The 22,656-nt window shown below is 37.6% G+C and overlaps 1 protein-coding gene across 2 annotated transcripts; it reads right to left on the bottom strand.

Annotated features, from left to right (window-relative positions):
* Window positions 1-1,115: 1,115 nt before the first annotated feature.
* On the bottom strand, window positions 1,116-19,649 carry TGDS (TDP-glucose 4,6-dehydratase). 2 transcript variants are annotated; one of them, XM_046665012.1, is made up of 12 exons: window positions 19,481-19,649; window positions 17,265-17,331; window positions 15,939-16,007; window positions 14,660-14,750; window positions 10,229-10,371; window positions 8,999-9,097; window positions 7,941-8,000; window positions 6,703-6,746; window positions 5,948-6,113; window positions 4,458-4,516; window positions 3,710-3,807; window positions 1,116-2,588 (listed from the first exon to the last, which is right to left on the bottom strand). In XM_046665012.1, exons 1-12 carry the CDS (start codon window positions 19,564-19,566, stop codon window positions 2,503-2,505), a joined length of 1,068 nt encoding a protein of 355 aa, XP_046520968.1. In that variant the 5' UTR covers window positions 19,567-19,649; the 3' UTR covers window positions 1,116-2,502. The 2 variants fall into 2 exon arrangements, with proteins under 2 accessions (XP_046520968.1, XP_046520969.1); XM_046665013.1 differs by lacking the exon at window positions 19,481-19,649 and adding an exon at window positions 19,166-19,439.
* Window positions 19,650-22,656: the final 3,007 nt, after the last annotated feature.

Raw genomic sequence — 22,656 nt, 5'->3', positions numbered from 1 at the left:
ATTTTTTTTTACACTTTTTGTATAAAGCTTTGGGGGTTTTTTTTTTATTGAGTTATTGATAGGTTACAATCTTGTGAAATTTCAATTGTACATTAATGTTTGTCAGTCATGTTGTAGGTGCACCACTTCACCCTTTGTGCCCACCCCCCACCCCACCTTTCCCCTGGTATCCACTAAACTGTTCTTAGTCCATAATTTTAAATTCCTCATATGAGTGGAGTAATACACAGATTATCCTTCTCTCACTGGCTTATTTCACTTAACATAATTCTCTCAAGGTCCATCCATGTTATTGCAAATGGAATGATTTTGTTCTGTTTTGCAGCTGAGTAGTATTCCATTGTATATATGTACCACATCTTCTTTATCCATTCGTCTGTTGCTGGACACTTAGGTTGCTTCCACGTCTTGGCTATTGTAAACAGTGCTGCAATAAACATTGGGGTGCATAGGACTTTTGGGATTGCTGACTTCAAGCTCTTTGGATAAATACCCAGTAGTGGGATGGCTGGATCGTATGGTAGTTCTATTTTTAATTTTTTGAGGAATCTCCATACTGTTTTCCATAGTGGCTGCACCAGTTTGCATTCCCACCAGCAGTGTATGAGGGTACCTTTTTCTCCGCAACCTCTCCAACATTTGTTGCTATTAGTTTTAGATATTTTTGTCATTCTAACGGGTGTAAGGTGATATCTTAATGTAGTTTTGATTTGCATTTCGCTTTGGGGTTTTTTTTACTGGTTTTTCACTACACGTTCCTAATGTCTGTCGAGGTCATCTCCTGAGATCAGACGAACAATACAGGTAAATCATATTGAGTATAGGGGCTGGCCCTGTGGCTCAGTGGTTAAGTTCTCGAGCTCCACTGTAGGCAGCCCAGAGTTTCATTGGTTCGAATCCTGGGTGTGGATATGGCACTGCTCATCAGACCACACTGAGGCAGCGTCCCACATGCCACAACTAGAAGGACCCACAATGAAGAATATATAACTATGTACCGGGGGGCTTTGGGGAGAAAAAGGAAAAAAATAAAATCTTAAAAAAAAAAATCATATTGAGTATATTAAAGTTGGAAACAAAAGTACATACCAAAATATGCGCAAGAACAAATGACAGAGAACAAATGACATAGAGCGTTTTTATTTTGTCATCTACTCCCAATGACCAAACTCCTCCAAAGACCATTTGCTTTCAGTTGGTCCATTTTCCACCTGTAGCTTCCTAGCCTCCCTGAGTTCTCACCTCCACTCCTTTATCCCTACTCCTCATCTCCATTTTCTCTAGAGCCACAGGCTACCTCCAAGAAGCATTTTCTTCCCTACACAACTAAGACCCGTGGAGCATCATTTCAGTCATGCTCACTCTCAACTCTCTAGTCATCTCCCCCACCTGGCTTTTCCTATGCCCAGCTCTGGCTCAATCTATTTTTACATATCTCAAAATTCTGAAATTACAGTGTTCAATTTTAGTTTGTGTTTCATTCCCGTTTGGCAAATGCTCTTACTAATTTTAAATCTGCTTACTCTTTCCCCAATCTTCATATCCTCAAGGCCCTTACTCCACTCCTATCCCCTCAACCACCTGTGAGTTTATGACCCTGCTTCCTACTTCACAGAGAAAATAAGTCATCACTCATGAACTGAACCAGAAAGCTTGGCATAATCTTGACTCTTTCCCTTTTCTCAACACAATATCCAATCAGTTACATTTCCAAATCATCTTAAAGTCTTTAGGGAAGAGAGGAATTAAGAATAAATAATCAAGTATTTTAAAAAATTTTCTACAGCAAAATAAAAACATACATTACTAAAAAAAGCCACATTGTACATTAAATACATTAAAATATTGATAATTTTATAAATAAAATCATTTTAAACAGTAAATACATGATAAAATTTCTCTCATACAAGGTTACTTATATATAGTTCAATGACTGATTTTGAAAATATAAAAACTATATCCTTCTTTTAAAAAAACATTTAACTTAATTTTACAAAATTATCAAAAGTTAAAAAGTGCTAGATATGCTTCCATTTTTAAATTACAGCACAACATCAGACCTTAAAAAAAAGATTAATTAGGGCATAAGGCTCAGCCTATATTGCCCAAAAATGAAAACTTCAGAGACTTTCTATGCAGTGGGAGAGGCTGGGAAGCTGACTGAGTGCAAGGCCAGTGAAGGCTGTCCCCTGCCCAGGGTTACTACCTGTCCTTGCTCTCAGAAGCAAGTGACTCCTCCTTCCCGGCCCACTCCTAGGGAGGAGTCTTTCTATGCCTACTCGTTCCTCATTTTCAAAAGACAAGGTTTCTGAAAGAATTTTGATATTTAAATCCTATGCCAATACTGAAATTCTTCTAAAGATTGAGGCATTTTGCATTGAATTTTATACAAAAAGTCATGATCTTATTCCAAATGAAACGAGGATACTTCATTTGGTGACTTGATTTCATACCACTTGTCGAGGTAGGATAATTTTCTTCTTTCTCTGAAAACAGCTCTGACTATACAAACGATGGTTGTACTGGAAAGGGCTCTAATGCCTTTTCCGCATTCTTCCAGTTGTGAAAATTCTCTCTGTACCACTCAACTGAAAGGAAAAACAAAAGACAAAAATAAAAAATAAAAAACTAAAAATAGGATAAACAACATTTACTGAGTTCATACTAAGTAAAAGTCTTGCCCATCAGCTTATCAGCAGGTAAGAGTTGCCTAATGATGTAAACAATCTAATTTTAAACCTACCAATGAAGTTAATCAGAAAATGTTTCAGCACCTGAAAACTTAGATTTAAAAATCAACTTATTTTTAACTTCAAAAGTCCTTCAATACTGAATTTGCTGGTATAAGTGTTTAAGACATTCTGATTCTAAGGAATTCAGGAGGAAAGGGAGATAAGTCATTTGCACTGGTTTTACAGTTATGGAAAAAAGTATAATATTTTGTTCACGTAAATGTAGCAATACTACATTATAGGCATAGGGAGATAATACGAGCTTCCTTCTGTTAATATGTGAAATTATTTTATGTCTCTACACTATAACATTTTTTAGTTAAAAAACGATAAATTATCTTTGTATTTGCTTTTAAAATTCAACACAAGTACTTTGTATTTCAAACTCTTAATCAAGACTTTTTTTTCCTATATTTGGGTATATCCTTTACCATGAGTACATTTCTAAATAGAACTTTAACATATATACACAGACTTTATATACACTTATTTTAATGGATATTTCTGCATAAACCAAATTTGTTACCTATTTGTTTGTTTCAATATAAAAAGACTCAAGGCATTCAAAGACTGTAAACTGTCTCTATTTCATCAAATCTAAGACACCCCTGATCGTAAGATGGACCATTATTTTACATACCGCTAAGGAAAAGTGCTTACAATAATAATTATAAGATACTAGTGATTGTAAAACACACACTTTTCAAGGAGGTGAAAAAATATATATCTGAAAATCAATGAAAGAGGTATCTGACAAATGCTAATAAGATATAAGGAGACTAATCAGAAGTTAGTCTATGAAATTCAAGAAGCTTAGGAAATATATTGCTATTGCTAGAAATAGATTAGATGTTACAATGTGAAAAGTGAACATGATTCATCACAATATTCTGCTGAATTTGTAGTGTTCTAAAAATAAATTTCTTTTCTTTTAAATTTTCCTGAATCCCCCCAAAAATGACCAATTCATAACATACTTGTTTTCTTTATTCCTTCTTTCCAAGGCACTTTAGGTCTCCAACCTAAGCCATGTATTTTTTCTGACTTCATTGGATATCTCATGTCATTGGTAGGTCTTGGAAAACAAAACAGATTTAAAATGACGTTGTGGATGTACATTTACAAATTTGAATACTAAGATAAATAATGCATGTCCACGCATCTCTAGCATAATTCAAATTTTTTCTTAAAAAAATTTTCCCTGAAGACAAGCTTGTAGAAAATTTGTAAGATAAAATATATATTAAAAAAAAATCATCTATAACCCCAGAAGCCTAACCGTCTCTGTGGTTTATCCTTTTCTTATTTCAGCCACAATCTAGGTATGAATACAGTGCCTCATACCTAAATGTTTGATGAATGAATAAATAAATACACATCAACTTATTAGGACTCCTGTGCTTCACACCCTGGGTGGAGTACTTTATATACATTACAATTAAACTTTAAAATAGTTTTGTGAGCAAGATATTATTTTCCCTATTTCACACTTGAGGAAACCTCAGACTTGGACAGGGTCAATAATTTTCTTTAAGTCACACAGCTAGTTAGTAATAAAACACTTTAATATACTTTATTCTGATGACATCTATAAGTAGAAAAAAAATACTTTAGGAGAAAACTCAGAAGACATAAACTAGTTTCTGGTTAAGTCCATGTATTTTATAATTTTACAAGTACCTAAGATTTCACAACCTTTCCCCCGTGTTTTAACTTGTTACTCACCTATCATTAACATAATCAACCCAGTTTTCCATTTCAGACTCTGAACTGGTCTCTTTGATCTGTGAAAATGGAGAAGGCTTTTGAGTCAAATTGAGACCAGAGAACGACAATGGTATTCAATAGCTGATTCCAAAGAGAAGAAAAACCACCTCCTCTAATTAGGGGAGATAGCTAAAATGAACAGCATTTTAGTAACACTTTCCATACTTTATAACCTAAACTCCATCTGAAGCTCAGCGAGATTACACAATGTATAAACTATGGGAGAAAATAAATTCTTTTGGCTTTTTGTTATTAATCAGTGTGATATTATGATTTATAATAAAAAATATATACTTGGTCTTCATCCCTGTTCTTAGCACAGTGCTCCTAAAATCCTTGGAATTTCCTAAGTGATGGAGAGATAAAGCTGTCTTGTGCTATTCATCACAAGCCCCTTTTACCACACCAGAGTTTGTTAATGAGTGATTTCTGGAAAACCCCTAAGGATGAGGGCTGGTTGCCAGGGGAACCATTCACGTGATCTGATGCATAGCACTCAGCCCCCTTCTCCCTATCTCCAGGGAGAGAAGATATGGAGATTGAATTAATCGCCAGAGGCCAGTGATTCAATCAATCATGCCTACTTAATGAAGCCTCCATAAAAGCCCCAAAGGATAGGGTTTGGAGAGCTTCCGGGCTGCTGAAAAATGCAGGTGCTGTGAGGGTGGCACGTCTGGAGAGGGCATGGACACTCCACACCCCTTCCTTCATACCTTGCCCTATATATCTCCATCTGGCTGTTCTGAGTTACATCCTTTGTAATAAACCAGTGATCTAGAAAGCAAACTGTTTTCCTGAGTTCTGTGAGCCACTCTAGCAAAGCACGTCCAATTTATAGCCCGTTGGTCAAAAGCATAGGCGACAATCAGCTCCTGTGACTGGCATCTGAAGCAGAGCACAGTCTTGTGGGACTGAGCCCTCAACCTGTGGGATCTGATGCCATCTCTAGGTGGATAACATCAGAATTGAGTTAAATTGTAGGACACCCAGCTGGTGTCTGAGAATTGCTTGGTGTGGAAAACCCACACGTTTGGAGTACAGAGCATTCTGTGAATAGTGTAAAGGAAAACAAAAGTTTTTCCATACACTCGGTTTCCCTTTCTACTGAATCCTGAGATTTGAAATTGATGTTCATTAATACATACAAGCATTCCAAACTATAGTTATTTATATATCATTGTTCCTCGATTCTGGACACACAATTTTATATTTTTGAAATTGAAGCATTTCTTATAATAGGTATATACATTTAATGTATTAGGATTTTTTTTTCCTAAAAAGCTGTTACTAAATGAGCGATACAGTTTCAAATAATGACATATCTTAGCATACATAAAATATACATAATTATGAATTTCATTTTTTACTTGTTCACTTTCCAATTGAGTAAACTATAAATTGTTGATTTTGAATTTGGAAAACACAATCCTTTCACAATATATACATACCAGTTGTATTAGTTCTTTGGCAAGCTGGAGAACAGACATTTCAAAATTGGTTCCGATGTTATAAATTTCACCTGGTTTCCCCTTTTTGAGGACAGTGAGAAATGCTTCTACTACATCAGTAGCATAAAGGAAATTTCTTGTTTGAAGCCCTGACCCATGAATGCAGCTAAAAAGATGAAATGAAAGGGACTCATAAAGTGTAAAAATGTACGCTCTCCCAAACCCGGGTACGGCAATGCCTGGGTACAATTCCAGAGAAGCCAATGCCCATGGCGATCCTAGACATCTTTTACTGAAAATACAAATTCTTATGACTCTTCTAAATTTTATCCATGGTTCTTAAACGATCTCCAAACCTCCTGAGGGTACTCAGTAGAGAGTGGAAAACATAAGTGACCCCTGCGAAATATTTATTCATCAATTTTATACCTTAAATTCACTTTGAAGAAATATCTACAGTTCTATGAATTAAACAAATTCTTTGAAAAAGTAAAACTACATAAAAATCGATGTCAAATTTTAATGCTGTTACTCAGAGTTCCAGGATACATTATTTAAGAATTGAAATTAGAAAGTATATTATAAAGATGAATTACAGATTATAATTGATTGTAGAAGGAATTCTTAAATTTGTTGGGACACTCAATTCTATGGCCTCCAACTCTAAGACTTTTATGATTTTCAAGACAGACTGTCACTAAATACTAGTAACATAGCAAAAAAACATGTGGGTACAAAGGTAAATAATAACATACCATTTCCTGTTGTGTTGTAGTAAAGATATAAATTTTGGAATAACCTAAAAGAATATTTAAACATCATTTCAGACTTTGGAAATACACTCATTAATATGAATCTGAACTCATCATAAATTAAAAGACTATTATTAAGAAATATAGATAAATTCTAATTCTTCCTATCAGGAGTTCAAGAAAAAAACCTATTATAATTTTGTTAAGTAAAAGAACTCTAAGCTTCTTATTTCACAAAAACAAGTTATCTGCTACATAAATATGAAGATAAAATGACATATACAGTGGAAACACTCAGAAGAAGTCTTCACGAACAGTCTGCTCCCATCACAAAGCTCACGTTTGTGCTGATTTTATAAGGGCAGGGATCCTATCTCACGGCTTTACAAAGAGCACCTATTCAGTAAGTGTTGGTGAAATTAATAAAAAGTAAATTCCAGTGCCATGGATTCAAAGAAAATTTACGTTAAACAGGGTGAGATAAATTACTAAATTTATACTCAACCTGTTAAAGATACTCCAAAAATTAAGCAAAGTAGATATTAATACCAGCAGATCATGATATGGCCCTTTCCTTTGGGCAAATAGATCAATACAACTGGCTGCCAAGTGAAAAACCCAGTCCCTAAATATAGGCAGAGAAAGCAACAGTTACTTAAAATTGGGCTTAAAAATACAGAACTAACCAGCATTTTCAGTCTTTTAACTGCATTTCTTTATTCGCTACTTGTACTACTTTCTGGAAGACATTCTGACCTGCAATTATAAAGAGGGAACTCGGGGACAGTTAACGAGCTGACTAACACAAATTTATGTACAAGCTCCCTGCATCACACTCTAACTACCTTTTACATCTCTGTACAGTCTGACGTACTGCTCTGACTGCTAACCAGGAGTCTTAACCAGCATGACAGTAGTGATGGGAGTACTCCATAGTGCTTTAGAATCCTGCAAAGTACAAGGCATTTTCACATATATGATCTCATCGGAGCCTTCAAAATCCTTTCGAAGTCACCCTTCAATTTAAAGATGAAGCTCAAGGGCTTAAGTTCATGCCACCTGGTATCAGGTTGAGACTTAACCTCAAAATCTGATGAGAGTTGCATATGGCCTACACGGCATTTATAATTATGTACAATTAAAACATAATTATTTTAGACAAATAACCGAAGAAAAGCTATTTTAAATAATGAGAAGTTATGATCACTAAAACACACCATGAATTCAGAAGTAAAATGTACCTTTTCTGGATATTGATGTGGTCCATAAACATTACTGCTTCTTGTGATGACAACTGGAAACTTAAAGAGTATTCAGCATTAAGGTAATGGAAAGGTCCGATAACAATTATCTAAAGGCAAGCAGTTTTAAATATGGGTGCTTTTGGCTAAATAATTCCACACACCTTAAAGACAGAAGCGAAGGGATTTTTTTTCTAATGTAAGGGTCCTGAAAAGACAGGAGAGGATGAGATTCAGATAAGGCAGAGGTTGCAAAAGGAAGAAGAGGAATATTCTCTTTACTGGGACAAGGGGAGGACGAATATAGATGGAGGTAGGTTTGTAAGTCTGATAGCAGAAACTAAGGAAATTTCCACCTGATTACTTCAGAGACCAGCTCTAGGACTCTAGGTTTGGTTAGATGTTAAACTTCAAGTTGGCTTTCTCTGTTGTACCAACGCTTACGAATAAAAAGAGCTACCATGAAAGGGGAAAGGACCAATGCTACCGGAACACAAAAGGCAAGCGAATCTTAAGTAATTTTCTGGCTTGCTTGTCTGACCCCGTCCCTAATAACTGCACAAGAAGACTGGGGGAAGCCAAATGTAGGGATTTGAGCTGATGATTTATAGTGAGTAAGGCTCCCACATTGACAGTGTAAGAGCCAGCAGGCAAGTCTACCTCCCATTCATGAGGAGCCAAGAGAGGTGAATCATGCAGAAGGAGCAGGTGGAAGGGAAGGGAATGTGCCCTCCCTCTGTCTTACTTCACTCAGAGGATTCCTGCGAATCAGGATATTCCAACAAGGCTTTTCACTATAGCTGTAACACTCTACCTATTACTAAAGCAGGAAAAAAATATACACAAATTATTCCTTTAAACGATGAACAGAACAGGAAGAAGTAGGCCCTTTCCTGTCTACACAATGTAGGAAATCAGTTTTCTTAATTCCTTAATATATAACTTTTCTCAATCTATGTCTTCTACTCTAAAAGAGAAATGTTTCTAATGCTAACTTGGAGTTTTAATACCTAGGTCCAGAGAAAAATGATTTGAGAGTTTCTGAAATCAGTTCTTACCTTATATCGTTCCCAGTAAGACTGTACAAAACACTCAGCGGCTGCTTTAGATGATGCATAAGGATTTGTAGGTTGTTTGGGTGAAGATTCATCAAATTCCTAATTTTAAAAAGATATATTTAAAAAAGACGTGTTATGCATACTTTCTAAGTAGAAAAATCAGTAAACATATTACAAACTTGAAATGTTAACCACTACATTTAAAAAAACATTTACTGAACCCTGACTATGTGGCTGCCATTTTTCTAAGCACTTTCTATGTAGTAACTTCTTTAAAGTTCACGACAACCCTTTAAGGCAAGCAGGGAGAACAGTAAGTGCAAAGGCCCTGAGACAGAAGCATGTCCAAAGGAACAGCAAGGAGGTCTGTGTGAGGGAAGAGAAATGGAAGATGAGGTCAGAGAGCTGGAGGGAGGAGAGAACATGCAGAAGCGTGAAGGCCACTGTAAAAACATGAACAGGTTTCTGGCAAAGTAATGTCATGATCTGACTTATATTTTAAAAATCATTCTGGCTACTGTGTCAGATCTGATGCAGGGTGACAAGCATACAAGAAGAAAGAAGTTTAGCTCAGAAAAATTGCAAAGTGAGTTGAAAACAGTTACTTCTCAGAAGTTGGATTGGGGATTAAGGAGAAGTGGTCAGGGTCTGCTTTTTCTCATGAGTTTTTTCAATCTACTTGATTTTTTTCACTATGTATGTGTTTTGGTAAAATAAAACAGAATGAGGTCATTGTAAACAATGACTATGAAAAATATAGACGAGAGAATGGAGCCATCTTTTCGCACAAAACGTATATTTACAAATGATTAAAAAAGGAGAACAGATTCCAGTTTCTACAGTAATTTCACACGTGCTCCTTGCCCCTTGACAGTGCTTTCCTGAGGGGAAGAGACAGGTGAGCAGGCAGTATGCTGCAGCCTAACTGACATCTGCCATGGCCCGTGGGAATGCCATCCATCATGTGAGACTGGGAGGAAAAGCTGAGACCTGCTGCTCTCTTACAAAATATCATCAGTCAAATTACACATAAATCTGTCCCAAGACTAGGTTAGTGTTGCCAGTTGGTGGCACATTTGATCTGAACAGAAGACACAATGGAATAACATTTGGCGAGTCCCAGAAGTGTGTCCAATCAGAGGACGAGAAAAGCCCAGAGTAGGTTTTAATAAGACAGATTTGTATCATGATGTGTAGTGAGCAGGTGAAACACACATTTCCTAAGCTTACCTTATCGAGACTGCCTCCATATACTTCATCTGTGCTGACGTAAATAAATTTCTCCACTCTGGCTTCATGAGCAGCACTTACCAAAACGTGAGTGCCATAAACATTAACATATGTAAACTCAAAGGCACGTACAAATGAAAGATCTAAAACAAGAGAAAAAGCTAGAACAATTCCACCCAAGGGACAAAACAAATACCAAATGATAGACTGAGTTTTAAGGAGTAATAATGATTTCTAGTGGAACTGAAAAAAACAAAACAAGACAGACTTTGAATTCTAGAAAAAAACAGAGCTGAGAATAGATACATGGAGTTAAGTGTCTAAGGACCTTGTATTATTTGAGAGGAGGGCAAAGGTTTTGATGGACTTTAGCCCCTGATAAGCTAATTACACATGTTGTAATTTTTAGGGGAACCACTCAAAGCACACAAACAGACTATATAACTTCCAACTAGCAGAGGAAGAAAAAGGATAAAAAAAGTTCCTCAGTCAAGTCTTTAAAAAAGCAAGCATTTTTTTAAAAAGCATTTTTTAAAAAGGCAAGGAAGAATTTTTTTAAAAAGAATTTAAAAAGAAACAAGCAAAGAAACAGAACAGGTGAGAAAAATAGAAAGTACACAATAAGGTGGTAAAAATAAATCCAAATATATTAATAAACTAAATGCTCGGGGTAAAGATCAAGGATGGTGACACTGGATTAAAAAAACAAAATCCAAACACAAATTGTTTATAAGATATACAGCTAGACCATAAAACCAGAGAAAGGTTGGAAATAAAATGATAGGAAAAGACATATTATGAAAATAATAACTAAAGGAAGGTGACAGAGCTATACTAATTTCAAATAAAATGCTCTTCAAGGCAGTATACATCACTAAGGAAGAAAGATCGCTTCATATGAATAAAAGGTTCAATTCACTAAAAATACACAGAAGATTTGAAGAATATGATTAACCTATTTAACCTAATGGATATGTAAAGAACAACGCACCCAACATTTGCAGATTACACATTCTTTTCAATACACATGTAATATTTATAGAAAGTGACCATACATTGGGCCAAAAAGCAAGTTGCAGCACAAAGAACTGAAATCATACAGTATGTTATCTAACCAATAAAATTAAGCTAGAAATCAATAACAAAAAGGTAACAAGAAAATCCACACGTTTGAAAATTAAGATATACACTTCCCAGGAACCCATGGATTGAGAAGAAATCAAATTCTTAAAAATAAAATATAATAAGAATAATGCACATGAAGACTTGTGGAATTCAGATAAATCAGTATTTAAAAGTAAATTTGTAGACTAAAATGTAAACATTAGAGAAAAGCTGTAAATTAATAAGCTAAATATTATCAAATATTATACAAAAGGTAGAAAAAAATAGAAAATAAACCTAAACAAAGTAGAACTAATGAAATAATAAACATCAGAGTAGAAATTCATGACATAGAAAACAAGCATATGATGGAAAAGCTCAACAAAGTCAAAGACAATTTTTTGGAACAACAAAAGGGTGGGATGGTTTGCTTTGCTGATATCAAGAATTATTATAAAGGTACAGTAATAAAGACAGTGTGGTAATGGCATAAGGACAGACAAAGACCAATGGACAGAACAGGAGCCCAGAAATACCAGCATGCATAAATGGGCACCTCATCTACAATAAAGGTGTCAAGGAGGAAAAGGTGAGTCTTTTCAATAAACGGTGTTGGGTAAAACTAATATTGATATGGGGGAAAAATCTGAATGTAAAAGGCAAAACAGTAACTTTTATAAAAAGAATATAAGAATATCTCCATGACCTTGGTGGTAGGAAGAACTCTTACCCAGAACACAAAGAGCACTGACCCCAAGGGAAAAGGTTGATGAACAGGACTACACAGAAATGCAGACCTTCAGTGACCAAAAGACACCATTTAGAAAGTGAAAAGGCAATGGAAAGACTGAAAAAAGTAATGGCCAAAGGTGGATCCAGAATAGATAAAAGACTCATAAGAATCTGTAAGGAAAAAATTGACAACCCACTAGAAAATGTAAAGAGACTTTCCAAAGAAGATAGACCAACGACAAAGGGAAGACGATAGTCCAACAAACAATCGCAAACGTTTTTAACCTCATTAGTAGTCAGGGAAAAATAAAATAAAACCTCAAAAGACTGACAACAGCAAGTATTGGTGAGCATCTCATAAAGTGCTGGAAGGAGTGTACAATCACTTTATCATTAACCAAGTAGAAGGATTTGCTCTACCAGATAGGAAAGCACTATATGAGTCAATATACTGTGTAATCAGCCCAAGCATAAACAAAAAGAGAAATGAAGAGTTGACAAACAGATACTCATATAAGGATACTTAATATATGACCAGGCCATGGAAACTGGTGAACTTTTCTGTAAGTGGTAGAGATCCAATTGGTATCCAAATAGAAAAAAGTGAAATCGGACTCCTATTTCATACTGCACATAAAAATAAACTTCAGATAGATTACAAATCTAAATGTGAAAGATAAAACTTTTCAAAGATAACACAGGAGAATATTGTCAGGAACTTGGGGCAAGAAAGAATTTAAGATCCAAAAAGCATTCACCATAACATAAAGGAAAAGATACATAAATTCAACTACATGAAAATTAAGAACATCTGTTCATCAAAACATGCCAGAGGGGCCTGCCTGGTGGCATAGTGCTTAAGTTTGCACACTCCGCTTCGGTCGCCTGGGGTTCGTGGGTTCAGATCCCATGCACAGACCTACAGACCTACACACCAATCATCAAGCCATGCTGTGGCAGCATCCCACAGAGCAGGACAAGATATTTTAATACACATAACAAAGGACTAGTATCCAGAACATAAATAAACTCCTACAAATCAATGAGAAAAAGGTAAATAACCCAATTTAAAAAATGGGCAAAGATTTCAACAGCATTTCACAAAGAAGAAATGTAAATTACCAATAAACATACAAAAGGTGCACAGCTTCATCAGTAATCAGGGAAACAGAAATTAAAACCACAATGAAATACGATTACACACTATTCAGACTGACAAAAATGAAAAAATCTGATAAAACTAAGCTTTGGTGAGATCTGGAGCAAGAGGTCTCACATCTTACACACTCTTGGAGTGGAAACTGGTCCAGTTACTTTGGAAAACAGTTGGACACTATCTCAATGTTGAAGTGTGAAGATCTATGATTCTAGTTAGATACTGAGAGAAATGTGTACTAATGTGTTCCAAGATACATGTCTAAGAATATTCATGGTAGTGTTGTTCAAAATTGCCCAAAAGTGTAAACAATCCAGATGCCCATCAAGATAAAACAGATACACAAATTGTGGTATATACTTAGAATGGAATGCTGTGTCACTGAAAATGAACAAATTATACCTACACCCAACTACAGGGAGGAATCTACAGAAACGAAAACGTTAAGACCAAAAAACCTACATGTTATTTTATATATACATTTTTATAAAATTTTAAAACAGGCTAAACTAACCTATACTGTTGAGGGATAAATACATAGACAGTAAAACTGTTGAGAAAACCGAGTGAAATTATAACTTTAAAATCTGGTTATAAAGCAGTAGTAATATTACTATTAAAGAAGTTCAGTGACATTCTATCTGTTGTTTAAGTGATGGCTACGTGGGGATTCACATTATTATTCATTTAACTTTACTTCTAAATTCTTCTGAATGTATGTTATTATTTCACAATATAAATGTTAGACAAATTATTAGAAGATATTTCAAATATACAAAACAGTAACAGATAATAATGTAATGCTCAGAGGGCCAGCTCTGTGGCTGAGTGGTTAGGTCTGTGTGCTCTGCTTTGGCAGCCCAGGGTCTGCCAGTTCGGATCCTGGGCATGAACCTGCAACTACTCATCAATCCATGCTGTGGTGGCATCCGACACAGAAGAACTAGAATGACTTACAACTAGAATATACAATATGTACTGGGGCTTCGGGGCGGAGGAAAAAAAGAAGAAGATTGACAACCGATGTTAGTTCAGGGCCAATCACCCTCACCAAAAAGCAAAAAAAACCCAAACAAACATAAGGGAATGCTTAACTGTGTATCACCACCCAGGCTAAGAAAAACACTATAAAAAATACAGTTGAAGCCCTATCTCCCCAGAAGTAATCACTATCCTGTATTTGGTTAAACTCAAAGTTTTAAGATAGCATTCAAGGTAACACGTCAACCTAGACTAATAAAACTGACCTGAAATGTGCCAAATATCTTGATGACAGAGTGACCACGGGCTTGTTTTTCCGGTACAGTGTGGTATATGCTCTTTCAAGACATATATTAAGTACCTACTTGTTCAACCTCATTACTGGACTTCAATTTAGGCTAGTTAGCCACTGGAAAAAAAAATTTGTCCATCATAACCGTAATATAAACAATGCTTACCTACATGCGTTTGTGCAGCAAAATGTAGTACTATATCTATTTTCTCTGTTTCAAAAAGCAGTTTCACAAAGTGAGAATCACATATGTCACCCTATATAAAAAAGCAAACACGAAAAAACTAAGTTTCATTGAGCACTCCCATTCATAATTACCATTTACTATATAAGCCAAAAAAAGATAAGAAAAAAATTAATTCTTCCTGTCACCACCCTGGTTTAATAAATAGAGAATATCTTGAAAATTCAACTGAGGGGTCAAGAAAGTATAGCAATGATACATTTCTCCAGCATCTGAGGATATAAGATATTCAATTCAAAATATTTTTTGGCAAGTAACCATCTAAAACAATATTTTATTAAGCACCAACTACTATTAAGGACTGCACTAGCTTTTTTCCATAACATTCTTGCCAACCTAAGATCATTGTGTTAATAAGAAAATTTTTAGACATATTTTTAAAAGTTTGAGACAGCCATTACTGAAATATATTTAAAGCAAGTAACAACTTGAATTACATTTTGAAAAATGTATTTAACCACAACTAAGTAAACTTATGAGTACTTTTGATGTTATATGTACATTTAGGTCTTCTAAAAATACATATTCTCGGTGATTCTTTGGTGACTGAAGGAAATACTTTCATATAGAAGAAGAGAATTATGAAACATTTGCTCAGTATAGTCTTTAAGACTTGTGGTTAAAAAGAGAATTTATAGAATCTCTTTAAAAGAAACATAAATCATAAGACAGCTTCATCTGACATTAAAATTTCCCTTTGCAAATTAATGACCTGGCTCTCTGGTTTATACTTTGGACTCTTCTAAGAGTGGGTAGTAAGAACCAGCCTTTCAGAGCCAATCGATCAACCTTCATGGAGAAGACTAGCCCATGGGCTGGATGGTGGGCTTTTGGCTGTTGGCTGGCCTGAGTAAAACCCCGCTTTATAGTAATCTCTTTAAATCCCAGCATGACCTTATTAAGAAGGCTATCGAAGCCCTAAAAGTCACAGACCACGTAAGTCCAATCAGCTACTCATAGATCTGCCAAGGCACCAAAAATCACATGTAGCTTTAAGACGTGGTGTCAATCTAATAGTATTCTCTATAGCCCGTTGTACTTCTGGAAACTACTAAGGCTTTAATAAGTGGGCTTTCCAAGTCCATATTACACAAGTTCGTAAACCCATATTACGCAAGTTTGTAAAGTAGAAAGATAAAATGTCTGAATGACTAAAAAGGCACAGTATAATAATTACATAATTATAAGAAAACTTTCATACCTGTATAAATTTGTAGTTTTGTTTGTTAGAAATGGTTTCAAGATTCTTCAAACTTGCACAGTAATCCAGCTTAAAAGAAGTAAGTGGGGGAGGGTGGAGAAACAACACAAGTGAGACTGGCTATTCCTATAAAAATATCAATTTATTTTAAAGACCATAGATGTTCTGATTACAATACAAGAACATGTCTTCTTCAAGTGTTTGCCCTTTGCGTTTTTAGAAATTTCTGATATCTTAAAACTAAGTGTAATTTTATCATCTTTCCAAAATACAAAAAAACGACTTTTTATAAACCTCTTCTTTAAAAAATTTTCCTGTCCAGAATTGGCTCCAGCCACTGGTGGCTAGCAAAGTTTACCATTCCTTACTGAAAAGAAATCAGTGAACAAGACAATTATGTCTGTGTTATGCATATTATAACTCATTCCACTGTTTCCTGAGTTATCTGCTGGTAAATTGGTGTACAGATGGGGGAAAAAATTACTGTCGATGATAGTAAGGCAGGCAAAAATTCATAAGACTTACAGGTTATTCTTTGTCTACATATTTTTATTATTACATTTTATAAAATTAAGGTAACTAATCACATCTTATGTTTAAAGTCAAAAATCCAGCAATTACCAATCACAGCTTTCCGACTCCCCACAGAGACTCCAATTATTACAGAAAAATTCTCAAAACTATATTAACTTAACTGCATTTTAATTTTAAAAATATATTTAATCTTAAAAATAAATATATTAAAAAAACAGTCATGTGCCACAGAATGTAATCTCAGTTAATGACGGACCACATATATGATGGTGGTCCCATAAGATTAGTACCATATAACCTAGGTGTGTAGCAGGCAATACCATGTAGGTTTGCAAAAGTACACTTATGATGTTTGTACAACGATGAAATTGCCTAACAAGGCATTTCTCAGAATGTATCCCTTTTGTTAAGTGAAGCATAACTGTATAATTTTCCAGGAGGTGGGGATGATAAAACCAAATAATAAAATGATAAAATCAAATAATCAGAGTATCCCAATTCCAAAAAAGGTTAATAATCACAGGATTACACTCAATATTGAATTTAGGGTGAAGAGATTTTCTTTTGGTAAAAATACTGCAGTTAAAAACTTTACTTCATGGGCCATGATAGTAAATGAAAAAGTTTCAGAAGACTTTTATGTAAGGCTGAATATAGCACAAACATGATGATATACGCCCTTAAGTTGCTAAAATGACTAAACAAAAAATTAAAATATCAGCATGATAGGATCCTAATATTTTCTAAAAATGTAAAGTTTCAGTACTTAAAGCTCATTTTTATAAAACTCACCTTGTCTAGATTTATGATCATATAATTCGGATAATCTTCTACTAAAGAAACAATCATATGTGACGCACTATAAGAAAAAAGTGTATCTTGTTAGTAGAAAATTTAACCTTTTCCCTAAATTCTTGAATGTTACCCTAAGCTGTCGAGTGTTAGAAAACTATTCAGATACCTTTAAATTTCCACAAGATATAAATAATATAACTACACTGAATATACACACACCCACACTTTCCACTAACCTTCTCAACAGTATTGATACACAAAGTCTTACACTCTTTTTACACTATGTAGAAGACAGAATTCACTGGTCCTAGGTATAAGAAAAAATCAGTTTAACCAAATGATGCTGCCCATGCATGCTTTGAGTGTGGGAGGAAAGCAGGATGATAAATACAATGGGTGATGGTTACTGCAAATGAACTGAAACTATAATGAGCCTTTTCGGCGACTGTAGGCATAACTATGTAAAAATTAAGTCAGTACGAGCATAGTGAGCTGTCTATGTTCACAGCAACCCTACTGCAGTTGCCATCTCTTGGTACAAGAATTTGGTGGTGTTAACCAGAATCCTTGGTGGGAGGGGGGAGTGGGGTGTCCTAGACTAAATCTAGGTTTCCAAGGCTAATGACAGCTGAAACCATCCTGAGTTGGATACGCATAGTGGCTCCTGGGTTTCAGAGGACCCTGAAGGGCAACCAGAGGCATATCTCGGCAAGACGATACAGCAGATTTTATCATATACATCAAAATGTTGCGCTCCCAGGAAAACGAGCAGCCTCTGACCAAATTATGAACTCAGACTTTGTACCTGGCAGCCCTTTCAAAGCATTCTCTAGGAACCCTTCCTGGACGAGCACTCTCACACTAGTACCACCTTTTTATGCCCACGCTCCTCTTCTCATTAAGCAAATCTTGCCTGCCTGGCAGCCTCCTCTAAGCCACTGTCAGCTTAGAAGACGTGATTTGATGTGCTAATGGGTGGGACGATAAAAAGATCCCATGTTCTTCTTCCACTAGACATTGGGAGAGTTTGCCATTTGTACTCCTGCATTCATCCGTTCAACAATTACTGAAGACCTTTATAAAATAAGCTAGGCCTTCTTCCAGGTGCTGAGTGAACAATAGTCTGCCCTCATCCACTTGACATTCTACAGTAGGGATGCAGGCAATAAGCAAGTGGACACAAACATGCAATATAATCTCAGGTAGTGATAAGTGTGTTAGTTGTGGGAGGGGCTATTTTCGATAGGTTGGTGAGGTAAGGCCTCTCCGAGGAGGGCATGTTTGAGTAAACATCTGAACTGAGTGATGCAAACAGCCTAAGCAAAGGGGAAGCAAGTGCAAAGGCCGGAGGACAGGAGGAAGGAGCTTCGTGTGTTCTAGGAACTGCAAGAGGGCAGACACAGAAAAGCAGATCAGGTTGGAAAACAAGGCTTGGGCACTGGTCTTCTAGCTATGGTAAGGAGTTTGGATTTTATTCTAAGTCTGACAGGAACCATTGGAGTAAAACTACGCATTGATTGACTGAAACGCTGACTTGTGTGTGAGGAACAGACTTCAAGGGAACCAGAGTGGAAGCAGTGTGACCAATCAGAAGGCTACAGTAGCACTCTAGGCAAAAGAAGACAGGAACGCGGGCTAGGAGGGAAGGGGCCCGGCGTGAGAAGTGGTCGCCTTGACATATACTTTGGAAGTAGTGAGAGGACTTGCTGACTGAATGTGGGTGTGAGACAGCAAGAGGCATCAAACGTTTAGTACAGATCAAAGCACCAACAGAGGATTTTTAAAAGTCAGCTGAATAAATGAATGCCCTATCATAATCCAAAAGTCATTTTTTGGCGCCTATATGTACAAGGCCTGTGTAGGAGTATGGGGATTGGGGCAGTTGGTGAGAAGCTTACTGCAATGTGGGCGCGCTCAGAAGAGTGACAGGTGCATCTCAGGCCAAGTCGGAGGGCGGACAGTACCACGGCGCTTTTGCCTTGAGAAGGAGGCGTTTTAAAGAAGTGGCAGTTTCAAAGGAACCTACGCAGGAGGTTTCAAAGGAACCTCCTCTACGCAGGCGGGAGAAGGTAGAAGGATCTCGGCCGTGCCTTAAGACCCTCCCCATATCAGACCCCCAAAGTTGGTCCCAAGTTGCCAAGGGCAAGCAGAGTCGTAGGAAAGGGTTGGGGTTTCTGGGGAGCCACTGCTCGGCCAGCGGCGCCGTTACCTACATGAAACCAGCACCCCCGGTCACCAGGACCCGCTTCGCAAAGCTGCTGGGAGGACCCCAAGGCTCTGCCTGGCCCTCAGCCGACATCTCCAGCTCAGCAATGCCTGGCACCGTAAAGAGCCAGCTCTGTAGACCGTAGGGAAGTTCCACCGCGACTTTTTGCGACGTGTCTTGCTCCCGCGACACGTCAGTCGGGCAGGCAGCGGCAGCTTCCGGAGCGCGGACCGACGTGTCCCCGCCCACTGGCGGGCTGGGCGGGGCCATCGGGCACGCCACTGGGCGCGAGTAGCTCTTCTCTGCTGGTTCCTGTCTGGGAAGGTGAAGTTTGGGACGTTTTTGCTCCGAGTGTCACCAGCACGAATTAGGCTTTACTTAGGTACACAAAAACGGTCGGAGCTATGAATGATTACCTTCCTTTCATTCTTGTACTACAGCGATCTCCAAAGATTACTCACCAGTTGAGCTGAGAACTCCCGGAGAGTTCTCTTGCGAACTGTTGAGATGGGAGGTTGGAATTGCAAAATGAGCTTTGACTGTTGTTGTTAACGTTACTACAGACAGCGCAGGCTGCTTTGAGTCCTGGTAAAGATGTTCCCTAGATACTATCCTCAGATCTTTTCCTAGTATTCCTCTTACTCGCTCTGTCCCAGTCTCCGGGTCCTCCTTGCTCTTCCTGGGAGGCTCCTGACATGCTACTTCCTTTAGGCCTGGATGTCCTTTCCCCAGATATCTGCCTAGTTTTTACCCCTACTTCTTCAATTTTCAGCTTGAAATGTCATCTTATTAGTCCTTCTTTGACCACCCCAAATGAAATAGCAAACTCTACCCCAGCCCTGCCAAACCACTTTACCCTTCATATTTTTCTCCATAGCAGTCATCAACATTTATGTTGAATTGTTCATTGTCACTGCTCCATGGGCAAGAATGTACAAACATGGAATGAGGACCAAAATATATTGTAGTGGATACCTACAGTTTTATCTGTCTAGACCCTCCCACCCTTTGTGACCTCCCCAAATAGACCCAGCCTACGGCAAGCCACAGTATGGACATCTGACTCACCCTAAGCAAATTGAAGCCTCTTCCTGGGATTTGCAATTGGAGTAAGATTCTCGCATAGTCTAGTTGCTCCCTTTGACCTCTAAGGACCTACAAACTTGAGACTTCTTGGGGGCCATATTGGGGATGGGCAGGGAAGAGAGGAAATGAGGACTTCCATTTTTACTTCATACACTTTTTTTTTTAAGGAATATTAGCTTTAAGCTAACATCCGCTGCCAATCCTCCCCTTTTTGCTGAGGAAGATTGGCCCTGAGCTAACATCTGTATCCATCTTCCTCTATTTTATATATGGGATGCCTGCCGCAGCATGGCTTGACAAGCAGTGTGTGGGTCCTTGCCGGGGATCTGAACTGGTGAACCTCAGGCTGCCTAAATGGAATGTGCAAATGTAACTGCTGTGCCACAGGGACAGCCCCTTTACTTCATACACTTTTGACTGGATTTTTTTCAGCCATATGAATTACTTTTATAATTAAAACATAATGCAAAATTTAAAAAATCTCATCACTAAGCCAGAGAACCACAAACACTATATGATTTCACTCATATGTGGAAGATAAACAAATACATGGACAAAGAGAACAGATTAATGGTTATCAGAGGGGAAGGGGGTTGGGAGGTGGGCATAAGGGGTAAAGGGGCACATTTATATGGTGACTGACAAATAATAACAGCCAACTGACATTTCACAATGTTATAAATTATTATGACATCATTAAGAAAATATCATATTAATACCTCCAGCTTATTCTTGGTTTACCAGAGATACTGAAAATGCTGGCTATATAACAGGAAGTGTTCCCCCGAGGTTTCTTTTTCTAAATTGTAAGGTCTGTTGTGAGAATTTGCTTTTATGTAATAAAAGCTGGTTGTCGAATAAAAAGATTTCATATACATTTATTGATGAAATAATTTTGAGCTTCTACTCTCATGAAGACAGACATAGTCTCTGACCAGTTGGAGATTACAATATAGTGGAGGATTCAAATAAACCAATAGACATTTACAATACAGTGTGGTAAAGTGCCTAGGTAGGGAAGTAAGGGATTTTGGTTACAGGGGCATCTAACATAGACTTGGGGGTTTGAGAAAGGCTTCTTAAAGTGCCTTGGGAAAGAAGAGGAAAGTAGAAGGAAGGTGCTGGGCGAGTGGAGCTGTAGACCAAGCAAAGCATTCCAGCCAGAGGGATCTACAAGTGCTCTAGGCCCAGAGGGGAGAACTTTGAGCGTTCAGCCAACTGATAGAGGCTTAGTAAGCATGGAAATTTGAAAGACTTGAAAGCCTTATTCTAAAGAGTTTGAGTTGTGTACTAAACCCAACCCAGAGCCTTTGAAGGAAGGTGATGCAGTCAAATTGCATTTCCCAAAGCTTTCTGTGGTTCTAGGGTAGAGATGGGCTGTGTGTTGCCAGTGGGAGACAATTAAGACCGGAAGCAACTCAGTTGCTATAGGCCAAGTAAGAACATGATATCAATACGGCCTGGATACGATAGTGGCGGCTGCTTCCTATCATCACCGCCCAGGAGAGCCCCTAATAAACATCTGTTTCATTGAATTGATTGGATGTACGAGTGTAAAGGGTGGGAGTTGCTACAATTCACAGCCGTCTGGGCTGCTGGATGATGACTTGATTCAAGAAGACAGTGAACCTAGGAGGGAAAAATTGGTTGGAGGTACCAAGAGAGGTCATGCAGTAAACTGTGTACATGTACAATTAAGTGTCTTAGAGACATTAAAGTGGAAACATCCAGCGGATTACATAAGGCGTTTGCAGGGGTTTTCCTGTTGTCACCAGAAACGCTGCCGTTTTTCCACTCTTAGTTCTTTCTGAATCCCAGACGTCCCACCAAAGCTCTACAGGCAGGGGCCGGCTCTCCTGCGCATGCGCAGTAGCACCAGGCGCAGGGACGACAAGGGCAATAATTTTTCCGTAACCTGAAGCAACATCCTCCTGATTCTCCATAAAAAAGGCGGGAACTAGCCAACAGGCAGGCGAATGATGGGACGCGCGCATCTGCACGTCCCGCCCACTTCAGCCTCTGATTGGTGAATATCTTTGGCTCGTGGAGGAGGGGAGCGCTCCATTGGCTGTGAGTGTCCTGGGGGCAGGTCCGCGG

This window comes from Equus quagga, chromosome 6 (assembly GCF_021613505.1).
Source record: "Equus quagga isolate Etosha38 chromosome 6, UCLA_HA_Equagga_1.0, whole genome shotgun sequence".
NCBI lineage: Eukaryota > Metazoa > Chordata > Mammalia > Perissodactyla > Equidae > Equus > Equus quagga.
This window is presented reverse-complemented; position numbering and strand designations above follow the sequence as displayed.

Coding starts and splice junctions, on each gene's coding strand:
- TGDS (XM_046665012.1), bottom strand. CDS start 19,566: ATGTCGGCTGAGGGCCAGGCAGAGCCTTGGGGTCCTCCCAGCAGCTTT. Junction 16,008..17,264: donor TGATCATAAATCTAGACAAG/GTGAGTTTTATA, acceptor ACTTCTTTTAAG/CTGGATTACTGTGCAAGTTT. Junction 6,114..6,702: donor CTACAACACAACAGGAAATG/GTATGTTATTAT, acceptor TCATCTTTTTAG/CTGCATTCATGGGTCAGGGC.